Raw genomic sequence first — 12,037 nt, 5'->3', positions numbered from 1 at the left:
TTTGCTGAAGGGTTGGGCGTATCCTATTTTTGATTTTTCGTCAAAGAGCTTTTTTCATAGTCACCTGTTTCTCAGTTTTTTGAAGCGCAGCTGAAGTGGCGAGTGGGTAAGTAACGCTTCTTTTATGTTCAAGATTGTCGAGTACTTCATACTCAGCAGCTGGGAAGATTTTAAATATCGCCTAAAGAAGTAATTAAATGCGCTTTTTGTGGATGGCTTTCCTCGCCTGTTTACCCTTCGCAGTACTTGAGTCGACTTCACTGAAGTAATTCCAAACCACAGTTCTCTTATGCTTCATTAGGACTACTTTTCAGGTTCCGGGGCGGGATATTAAACGCATACTACCTTACAATCGAAGTAACTAAAAAGCACATGAAAAAGGTTTCAGGTCTCTAGCTGTCACCCAAAAGATTCTTGTGCGGTGCTTCTAGTTTGCACATCCCGAATACTCTTCTCTTTTACTGAAAGTTCTTGGGGACTTGGAATACGTAGTGCTCATCAAAGTGAAAACATGTATGAGGTGATTCGTGGCATTCGTTTTCAGTGCGCGGATACAAGAGGGGAAGGGGGAGGGAGTCACGGAGGTCATAAACCTCACATTCCCCCAAACAACAGTAAACTGAAAGTATTTGCATTTTACATATACCAATATCCACGTATTTCCTCCCACTTTCGAAGATTGATGAGGTAACATGAAACATTTTCCCTTGAAAAGAGAAGGAATTCATGAAGATAAAAAGCAGGACGTTGATTAACACAAGACAGAGAAATGGCTCCGAGCACTATGGGACTTAACATCTGAGGTCATCAGTCCCCTAGAACTCAGAACTACTTAAACCTAACTAACCTAAGGACATCACACACATCCAAGCCCGAGGCAGGATTTGAACCTGCGACCGTAGCGGTCGCGCGGTTCCAGACTGAAGCGCCTACATCCGCTCGTAACACAAGACAGAAAGGGGATACCACTCAACTATGAAAAAAATAAAAAAGTGTGACTTTTCCAAATATACGAAGAAACAGCCTCAAAGTATGCCAAAAACAGCACTCCCCACCATACACAAACCCGCACAGACCTAGTCCGCAGACGCGTGCTCACAGTAGTAGTGCTAAGTGAAATGCTGATAATGACGAGGGCACACTTCCATTTTACGCCATCACATTGTCAACGTTTTCAGAGTCTGTTATTATTATTCTTTTTAAATGAGATGCATTACACATGAATTTTAATTTTTTGCATAAATGCTTTTCTCTGTACTGCATTGATCTAAACAAATTATTATTATATTTAAACGTATTGTACTGGATGGTAACAAGGAGTGTGAAAAGCTTGTAAGGCTGTTGTAGGGTAGGCTGCGCTGAAAAATAATTGTTAAGAAAAGAACTGGATACGTTGCGCCGTCGCTCTCGCAGATTCAAGCGGCCCACCAGACAAAATTAGTGTCAGTTGTTCTCATAGACCCAGAGGGTTAAATTTAGGGTCTACTCCTATTTCATATACATGTAAATAACTTGCCACTTAACATTCAACAAGCAAAACTGGCACTTTTTGCAAACGACACTAGTGTTATAACAAATCGCATTAGAGAGAAAGCAAGAGAAGAGTTAGTATATGATATTTTCGAAACGATTTTTGAGTGATTCTCTGAAAATGGACTCCCCAAAATATTGAAAAGACGCACTACCTTCAGTTCTCTACAACAAACTGAGTCATACCAACAACTGATATAACACATGAGCAGGAGTTAGTAAGTAGGATACACTGCTCCAAATTTTTGGGTGCACATATTGATGAAAACTTGAACTGGAAGGAACGATTAAGTTCAGCTGCTTTTGCTCTTCGTATAATTGCTAATCACGGAAACTAACGTATTAACCTCCTGACCTATTTTGCATGTTTCAACTCAGTAATGTCGTACGGCGTAATTATCTGGGGTAACTCATCACTCAGAAAGAAAGTATTGGTCGCATAAAAGCGAGCAGTAAGAATAATATGAGGTCTTCACTTACGGACTTCATATAGGAACCTCTTCTAGAACCTAGGCATTTTAACTGTGCCGTCCCAACAAATATTTTCGTTAATGAAATTTGTCGTACATAATCCTTCACAGTTTCAGTTCTGTGATACAAATACCTACAACACTAGAGGAAAAAAGGATCTTTGTTACCCATTCTTAAGGCTGTTAGTAACTTAGAGACGAGTTCAATATGTAGCAATAAAAATTTTGATCATTTGTGCGATAACATAAAAATGTCTGGCAGGTAGCGAAGCAAGGTGTAAATCTCATTGAAAATAATTTCTCCTGGCCAACTCCTTCTATGCTATCGACGTATTTCTACTTTAAAACCTGTAGACAGTGAAAAAAAAAGTTGTTTTTAAGTATAGTTACATGAGTAAGAATAAAATGATAATGTGTTCATTAATGTTAAAACTAATCATGTATACTTATCCTGTATACTGACTCCTTTCACATCATTTTGGTAAAAGAATCATTTAAATGATGCATGGCACGGGTCACTAACACGTTTGGCGACACCGCCTGTGGCGGGCCGCTTGAATATGCACGCGCAGCGACCTGGTTGGTTAACGTCATTACTAATTAACTCGGAAACGGCGCAACGTTTCGAATGTTTTTATTTCTGTTATTTGTTATTATTTATTTATGTTTCATTTATTTCTCAGCACAACCTACCCTGCACCCTTTTTTTGACCTCCCTGTATATTTTATTGTTACATTATTAAAGTCGTAGACATCTGTTGTATGTTAAAAGTGAGGATGATAGCAGGTTTTGTTGGGGGGGAGGGGGGCGTGGGGGAGGATCAGATTCAGTGACAAACTGTGATCCACCCCAGAATCAAATCCTGGATCTGTGGCTGTTCTTAGTGGGCCAAAGCAGTACTGTAGGCACAGACATCTCTCGGTCGCCGGGGCTGCGCGGCTGTGTGTTGTTGTTTTACGTTTTGACTGTGGAAGTTTTGAGTTCAAATGTTGAACCTTACACTTTCGATTTAAAAACTATCGGTTCCGGGGGCGGATTATGAGGTGCAATTTCAGTCGGGTGTTCAGACCTTTCGTAGTCGGAGCCAAAGCTCCAGTACACCCCAGTTACAACTACTCGCAGTTGGTGGGAGAAGAACCACCCGAGTGAAATACACGTTCTGTTTGCGGCACCCTGTATTACGCTGGACTTTAGCTGTTACGCACGGCAGCCGCCTGCGGCGCGATATATTATGAACGCTGTGGGGTTGCGCGGCGCGGCGCGGCGGGCGTCGATATTGCGGCGCTGGGCACGCAGACACGTCTGGCCCCGGCGCCCTGCGTGGGCGTCGCGCGCGCCCCCGGCCGGGCCTGCGCCGGCGAGGTCGTCATCGATCAGCTGACGTCACAACTCCGCCGCCGCCGCCTCCGTCACCGTCGCCGGCTACGTAAACATTTGCCGATACGGCCGGCCGTAGTGCGTCCGCGGGAGTCGCTGCGAGTACCCGTGAGCCACGGCTCCGAGCACACCCTCGCGGCCGCCTTGCGTCACGACAGCGTCTGCGGAGAGCGCGGTATGCGCGGCCATGGGTAAGCCACAGCTGCGGACGCGGCGCCGACGTCGGGGTCGTGTGTCGCTGCTGCCTGCCTGACAAGTGACGATTCTCTCACCGACAGGAGTGCTCATCTGAAACCGAACATTTTGATGATACACTTTTCGCGACAGTGTGAAGTGAGGGTGGAAAACCGAAACCAGTCTCAGCTTAGTTCATAAACTCTGTACGATGCTTTTCAAAATTTAATATCTTCTTTGCTCGGAAATGTTGTGAGAGTGGATGTCTGAAGTGATTTCATTGAGTAGTTCGCGAAGCAATAGCAAAAAGTGCGTCCTTTCCAAATGACATAGGAACACCTGCCGACATTTACCAACCTAGACATTTTAGACCACATTACCTTTAGACCACGAAACCCTAGGTACGGTGTTAATAAACCAAAATCTAGCTAGTTATAGTTACAAATTTCTTTTTATGTATGAGTGCTTCTATTATTATTTTTCAAGCAAGTGGCTTCCGAATAAACAGGAATGTACACTACATTCTTGTCATGCCTGGTACATGTCTTCGGAAAACACCGAAGTCAAAATACTGTTCATAAAAGTGCTGAGAGACTCTTACTCTTCCGATACCTATCAAATTCGATGGACATTGCCAGCATTACAGGAGATTTAGTGTGCGTCAAATCAGATTCCGGTCTGCAGCGTTTTCACTGCATAGCCAAGAAACGAAGTCATATGTTAGTTCTTAATGTGACTCTGAATTTCTGAAACACTCACTGTTCGAACTACTGATTTATTTTACTGCTTGTCTGTGAGATCGAGGACAGAAAGTGGAAGTTATTTGGTAGCAGCAGCTACAGGAAAGGAGGAAATACATTAGTCTGTCAGCACATACCAATATGTAGTTTGCATAATGAATGTGGCAGTCAAATTAGTTTGTTTAGAGCATAAGTTGGAGCGTACAGGTAACCATTCTTCCCGCACTTGATTCGCAAATGTAAACGGAAAAGGGAGAAAGTGATACTAGTACACCATGAACCCTTTCCAAAACACAGTCGATTGGTTTACGAGGTGTAGATATAGACTGAAATCTGTTTGAATGTTATATTATATCGTATAAAAGCATCTCCGGTGCTATGTCAGTAATGCGCTGAACGCCAGACATCTGTTCATGTGTGTATCTGTAAGGAAATTCTCCGTACTTCATAAATATTTTTTCCAGTCGCGTCAGCATTATGTTACATACTATAAAATTTGTAGAGTAGTAGATTATGGTTGCTTGCCGCAGTTTTTAGTCCGGAAGTGAAAGGAAATAGCTAGATAAGAGTGTGCCATTTCGTCGAAGTCAAACAAGAAATGACAAATCAAACACGTACTCCTATGCTGGTAAGGAATGGCCGACCAAATTTTGCTTTTTATTTGGAGACATGATTATGGCGCGCTGTTTTTAGAGTATGACGAAAACCACCGCGGCGTCACTGAAATCTACTGACAGCGACGGTACGGAAACTGCTCCAGCTGCGCAACAAGTAAAATTCTTCGCAAGGACTGTTCGTTTTTAGACGGCCCCACGCAATACAGCTGTTTCTTAGTCACGCGAGTGGGTTTCTTCTCACGAAACATTTTGGCAGCAAATACTTCTTTTTCCCACGTAGTGATTCACTGCGATTAAACACGTAACAACGCGGATTATTTAGACAATGGCACGGCTTTTCTTCTTCTCGATCGTTATCATTTGTGAAATGTTGCTCCGATATTAATGACTTTTGTCTAACAAAAACCAAGCGATAACAATAAGGCGACGATTTCTTATTTAGAAAGAATACATCAGTTCACTCCATTGTTCGTTTTCAGCAAATGTGTAGTGAATGTTTGGTTACTACCCGTCACTAGCGTCAGTACGAAATATTGTTCTAGGTAGCACGAAAATATTATAAATGTAAACTTCTGGATTAAGTATTTATCTAACTGGGCTCAGATTACGCGTATGACGTATCCTGCTTTCTGCAACATTAACGAATCTACAGGAATTGGACAAAAACATGGAAAAACAGCCAGAATTGCATGCCTGAACGCAACTATAGGTAGCAGCCAAGGCTGCGCGTGGCACTGTTGTTTTTGACCATGAGCGGCACCTGCGCAATGCTCCCAAGTGTCTGTCGTGGACAGAACAGTGTTCTGTGTAGATGTGCGGGCATTATGTCGGAGCTAAGTGAATTCGAACGTGGATTTAATTGTTGGTACTCACGTGGCGAGTGCTTCCGTAACCGAGGTAGCCGAACTGCTTAGTGTTTCAACAGGCACCGTACCGTTGTTTTATACCACATACAGGGAAAGTGGAAAAACATCATCCGCTAAGTCACAACGCGGACGAAAGTGTGCGGTGAGTGATCGTGACGGGCGGTCATTGAATATGATTGCGAAGAAAAATGGCGACAGCTGCAAAAGCCGTCGCAGGGAATGGTAGAGCGACCTGCAATTCCAAAAGCACTCATCAGTGAGACAAGCGACCGTGACAGGAAAATGTGACGCCCAAGCCATAAAACTTGGACTGTGGAGAAATGAAAGAATTCATTCGGCCGGATGAGTCTTGTTTCACGCTTTTTCCAACGTCTGGCCGACTGAAACGTGGCGGAGAGGGGGGAGGGGGTCGGTGACGATTTGGCCAGCCATATCGTGGAATTCCATGGGCCCCATGGTTACTCTGCAAGATCAGATTACTGCTAAGAATAACGACTTTGGCTGTTCAGGTCCATTCCACGGTACAGCGTTTATTTCCCATTGGTGATGCCATCTTCTAAGACGACAGGGCCCCTGTTTACACAGCTCACATCGTCTAGGTCTGTCTTTGTGAGCACGAGGATGAAATGTCGCACCTCTCCTGGCCACCACATTCACTACAGATCTCAGTATTATACATCGTTTGTGGTCCACTTTGGAGAGAAGGGTGCGTGACCGCTGTCTACGTCCATCATAGTCATCTGGACTTGCCACTATTTTGCAGGAAGAATGGTATCATCTGGAGTGCCCCAGCGAAGTGTGCTAGGTCCGCTATTGTTTTCTATCTACATAAATGAACTTTTGGATAGGGTGGATAGCAATGTGCGGCTGTTTGCTGACGATGCTGTGGCGTACGGGAAGGTGTCGTCGTTGAGTGACTGTAGGAGGATACAAGATGACTTGGACAGGATTTGTGATTGGTGTAAAGAATGGCAGCTAACTCTAAATATAGATAAATGTAAATTAATGCAGATGAATAGGAAAAATAATCCTGTAATGTTTGAATACTCCATTAGTAGTGTAGCGCTTGACACAGTCACGCCGATTAAATATTTGGGCGTAACATTGCAGAGCGATATGAAGTGGGACAAGCATGTAATGGCAGTTGTGGGGAAGGCGGATAGTCGTGTTCGGTTCATTGGTAGAATATTGGGAAGATGTGGTTCACCTGTAAAGGAGACCGCTTATAAAACACTAATACGACCTATTCTTGAGTACTGCTCGAGCGTTTGGGATCCCTATCAGGTCGGATTGAGGGAAGACATAGAAGCAGTTCAGAGGCGGGCTGCTAGATTTGTTACTGGTAGGTTTGATCATCACGCGAGTGTTACGGAAATGCTTCAGGAACTCGGTTGGGAGTCTCTAGAGGAAAGGAGGCGTTCTTTTCGTGAATCGCTACTGAGGAAATGTAGAGAACCAGCATTTGAGGCTGACTGCAGTACAATTTTACTGCCGCCAACTTATATTTCGCGGAAAGACCACAAAGATAAGATAAGAGAGATTAGGGCTCGTACAGAGGCATATAGGCAGTCATTTTTCCCTCGTTCTGTCTGGGAGTGGAACAGCGAGAGAAGATGCTAGTTGTGGTACGAGGTATCCTCCGCCACGCACCGTATGGTGGATTGCGGAGTATGTATGTAGATGCAGATGTAGTTGTATAAGATTCTCTTGAAAACCGTACAGTACCTGTATTTATCCATTCTGAGACGACAGGAATATGTTTTGAATGCCAACACTTTTCCTGCACCGTGTTAGGCATGGTAATGTGTCGTGCTTTTGGTGTGTCCGTATTTTTGTCTCCCCCCCCCCTCCCTTTCTGAATTACATGCGTGATGGGGCACAGGCATATTTTGCTACTGCTATGGTGTTTAACGAACCAATTGGTCGAAGATGGACAGATGGGGCACAGACTGTACCTTGATCTCTAAGACCGCCTGACCTCAATCCTTTCAATTTTACGTCCACAGTCGCCTCAGAAGTCAAGTGTACAGTGGCATTAGTACGGTTGTACAACTTGAGCTGCGAATTTTATAGTTTTACTAGATTTACGACGTGATGCAGGGGTGTCTGAAAGAATCTGCAACTCACTGCAGAGGCGACTGCGCTATTGCGTTCAAATATGGAGGAAAACCTCCTTAAACAGACACGAATGTATGGTAAAGTGCGACAGGTGACGTGGTGAAGTGGTACTGCATTTCTTGTTAAGGTAGGTCTTGTCTGAAATTTGAACCCAATTACATGGGGACTTAACCGAAAAGTTTACATTTCAAATACATTCGCACTAACTAGGACAATATATCATACTGAAGTCGGTAGCAGCATGCAACCAAACATTCTGACTTCGGTTGCGGTCCAATGTTTCCTGTAACATTTTTCTTTCTACAATTATTGCCGTCAATTTTACCCGTGCCCGTTTTCGCTACTGATTATGATAGACCCTGTATAGAAATTTTGCATCTGAACTCCTCTGACACTCCTGTCAGCTAGGCGTCCCAGGCGGCCGCTTGTTTTGCTTGAGCCTTACACCAGACGTGGAGATTGGGGATTAATATTTGCGGCACTTAGTGTCCATAGCACTTCGTTTACTGCTAAGATTATATATAACGATGGTTCTGTTTATGTAGTTATGGTGTAGATGTCATTTTCGCACTTTTAATGTAAAACTAACTTTTCAGAATGTAGCCAGTAGCGACCGAGCATAAGTTCGAATGGACACGGATGAGCCAGAAAATCAACCACGACCTTTTCAAAGGACATACCATGTTTTCAGTAAATGTGGTTTCAAATAAATCTTGGAAAACGTATGTTTGGTTAGCTGGATGGGGATTTGACCTCTGGTCCTGCCGTATATGATACCAATGCCTTACGTACTGCGCCACCTCACTAGGTATCGAACAGTGGGTCTATTCATTTACTTTCATAGGTTTTAGCAGCTAGGAAATTTCCACTAAATTCTTCTAGACTCTAGAGCGCGCCAGGTATAAAAATTATGTACAAACTTTTCGGCCACTGTTGTAAGTGGTCATCTTCGGGATTTGCAAAAACTTCTTTTTTTATTTTTAAGGAGCGTCAGTGTGAATATTCTGCATGTCAGTTATGAAAATAAAACAGTATAAATTACAGTTATCGGCAGATTCGTTCTGTCTGCTGATCCCTATTTCTGATCACGCCGTAATCAAGCCAGAAGCCTCCAGTCTGCGGTTGTGAATCAGATTTCTCAGTTTAGTTAATTTACCATTTGTCATATTTTCACTCAAGAGAATAAGGATACTAGCCAATTACGACGGACAAGGAGGTGAGCATAATTCATCGCAAAATCGACGATTATACGGAGAGCATGCATTAGTACAGAACTAACAGAGCATTCTGATTGATCGCCTGCAGTGTCGTCGTAGCCTCGGTTGTTCGACTTGTTACGTAATGTAGATCGAATATAGACGGAAGGCTTCCTTAATTATGAAGGCGAGCTGCAGTTTTGGATTACGATCGACTTGTCCTTAAGAATGAGTACACTACTTGCCATTAAAATTGCTACGCCAAGAAGAAACGCAGATGATAAACGCGTATTCATTGGACAAATATATTATAGTAGAACTGACTTGTGATTACATTTTCACGCAATTTGGGTGCATAGATCCTGATAAATCAGTACCCAGAACAACCACCTCTGGCCGTAATAACGGCCTTGATACTCCTGGGCATTCAGTCAAACAGAGCTTGGATGGCGTGTACAGGTACAGCTGCCCATGCAGCTTCAACATGATACCACAGTTCATCAAGAGTAGTGACTGGCGTATTGTGACGAGCCAGTTGCTCGGCCACCATTGACCAGACGTTTTCAGTTGGTGAGAGATTTGGAGAATGTGATGGCCAGGGCAGCAGTCGAACATTTTCTGTATCCAGAAAGGCCTGTACAGGACCTGCAAGATGCCGTCGTGCATTATCCTGCCGAAATGTAGGGTTTCGCATGGATCATGTGAAGGGTAGAGCCACGGGTCGTAACACATCTGAAATGTAACGTTCACTGTTCAAAGTTCCGTCAATGCGAACAAGAGTTGACCGAGACGTGTAACCAATGGCACCCGATACCATCACGCCGGCTGATACGCCAGTATGGCGATGACGAATACACGCTTCCAATGTGCGTTCACCGCAATGTCGCCAAACACGGATGCGACCATCATGATATTGTACACAGATCCTGGATTCATCCGAAAAAATGACGTTTTGCCATTCGTGCACCCAGGTTCGTCGTTGAGTGCACCATCGCAAGTGCTCCTGTCTGTGATGCAGCGTCAAGGGAAACCGCAGCCATGGTCTCCGAGCTGATAGTCCATGTTGCTGCAAACGTCGTCGAACTGTTCGTGCAGATGGTTGTTGTCTTGCAAACGTCCCCATCTGTTGACTCAGGGATCGAGACGTGGCTGCAAAATCCGCTACAGCCATGAGGATAAGATGCCTGTGATCTCGACTGCTAGTGATACGAGGCCGTTGGGATCCAGCACGGCGTTCCGTATTACCCTCCTGAACCCACCGATTCCATATTATGCTAACAGTCATTGGATCTCGACCAACGCGAGCAGCAATGTCGCGATACGATAAACCGAATCTCGATAGGCTACAATCCGACGTTTATCAAAGTCGGAACCGTGATGGTACGCATTTTTCCTCCTTACACAAGGCATCACAACAACGTTTCACCAGGCAACGCCGGTCAACTGCTGTTTGTGTATGAGAAATCGGTTGGAAACTTTCCTCATGTCAGCACGTTGTAGGTGTCGCCACAGGCGCCAACCTTGTGTGAATGCTCTGAAAAGTTAATCATTTGCATATCACAGCATCATCTTCCTGTCGGTTAAATTTCCCGTCTGTAGCACGTCATCTTCGCGGTGTAGCAATTTTAATGCCCAGTAGTGTAGTATTGCCTGAAATAAAATGATAGAGAATTATAAGCCGCCACGAGGCTTTGTGAACTGCAGCGGTGTCTGCAGAGAGGCTGCCGAGCAGAAGAGGTTCTTCGAGCGCGTCGTTAACGCTCAGGTGCGAACCCATTAGGCTGTCGCTAAATTGGTCCGGGAACGCATTTGAAATAGCAAATTCTTGGACAGGGCTTTGTTTTGGCGCTCTAAATTAGCCTGCTGTGACGAGGCGGGCGGGCGGAGCCGCAGTGCGGGCCATGGAGCTGCTGGAGTGCGTCTGCTGCCCGCCGCCAGGTGAGCCCGCGACGCGCTTCCTCACAGCACGCTGTAGCTGTCTTCCTAGCCGAGGACTGCATCTGCGACACTGTCTGATCAAAAGTATCCGGACACCTACCGGTGGACATTAATAAGGGGTGTGTCCACTCATCGCCTTTATGCTGGCTCGAACTCTGTCGAGGACACTTTGAATGAGGTGCCTGTTCTTACTTGAGAGCCGAACTAGAGAAGGTAATGACGCTGGACGCTGCGGTCTGGAACGAAGTCGACTTTCTCTCTCATTTCAAAGATTTTCACAAAATATTTGATCAGGCGAACATAAGCAACTGAGGAACATATTTGTAGAATAAAAATCCGCTTCAGTTGCCAGTAATTTACTTAATTTATTCCACGACCAGTTTCGAAGATTAAAGTTACATCTTCAGGTGCCACCAACTGCGAACAAGAGAAGGGACTACTAACGTACAAGTACTATGTGATTGACGTACTGAAAATGAGAATTAGAGCTGAGGAAAGTGTAGCGCTTACATAACTAAGAAAAAATAAACTTGTGGCGGTCGGACCAACGTCAAACAAACGCGTAGGTCTGGAATAAAAACGCTTTGGTGAGGGTTCCCCCGCCGCGGCCAGCTGGCTTCTTGGCCGTCTGCACGAATCACTTCCGTATCGCGCTGTCCAGGCAGCTGCTGTGGCTGCTGGCCCTACGTATGGGTTCAGCTACTTATTTGTTTACAGTATTATTGAGTTCATTTCTGTTTGGAACTCTCCCCAAAGTTAGCGTTTTTGTTCCAGTCCCATGAGTTAATATGGCGTGGGCGTGATCCCCCACGACTGACTAGCCCGAACGTTACATGTTTACGTTCTCATGATTATGTGAGTATGCCACTTTCCACAACTGTAGCTTTCATTTTAGTATGTCAACCCCATAATACTAGTCAGTTCAAATGGTTCAAATGGCTCTGAGCACTATGGAACTTAACATCTGACGTCATCAGCCCCGCCGGCCGAGGTGGCCGAGCGGTTCTAGG

At 44.7% G+C, this 12,037-nt stretch overlaps 1 protein-coding gene across 4 annotated transcripts in view; it reads left to right on the top strand.

Moving 5' to 3' along the window:
* Positions 1-12,037, top strand: part of LOC126161793 (protein PALS2) — a 360,405-nt gene that overhangs the window by 85,597 nt on the left and 262,771 nt on the right. The window contains exon 1 of one of the 4 annotated variants that reach the window (XM_049917874.1): positions 3,446-3,569. The exons of the other annotated variants lie outside the window; for them this stretch is intronic. Coding sequence (XP_049773831.1) covers positions 3,566-3,569 — 4 coding nt within the window. The 5' untranslated portion in view covers positions 3,446-3,565. Of the gene's footprint in view, positions 1-3,445; positions 3,570-12,037 lie in introns of those variants that run through there. 4 annotated transcript variants of the gene reach the window in all.

Source organism: Schistocerca cancellata, chromosome 2 (assembly GCF_023864275.1).
Source record: "Schistocerca cancellata isolate TAMUIC-IGC-003103 chromosome 2, iqSchCanc2.1, whole genome shotgun sequence".
Taxonomy (NCBI): domain Eukaryota; kingdom Metazoa; phylum Arthropoda; class Insecta; order Orthoptera; family Acrididae; genus Schistocerca; species Schistocerca cancellata.
This window is presented reverse-complemented; position numbering and strand designations above follow the sequence as displayed.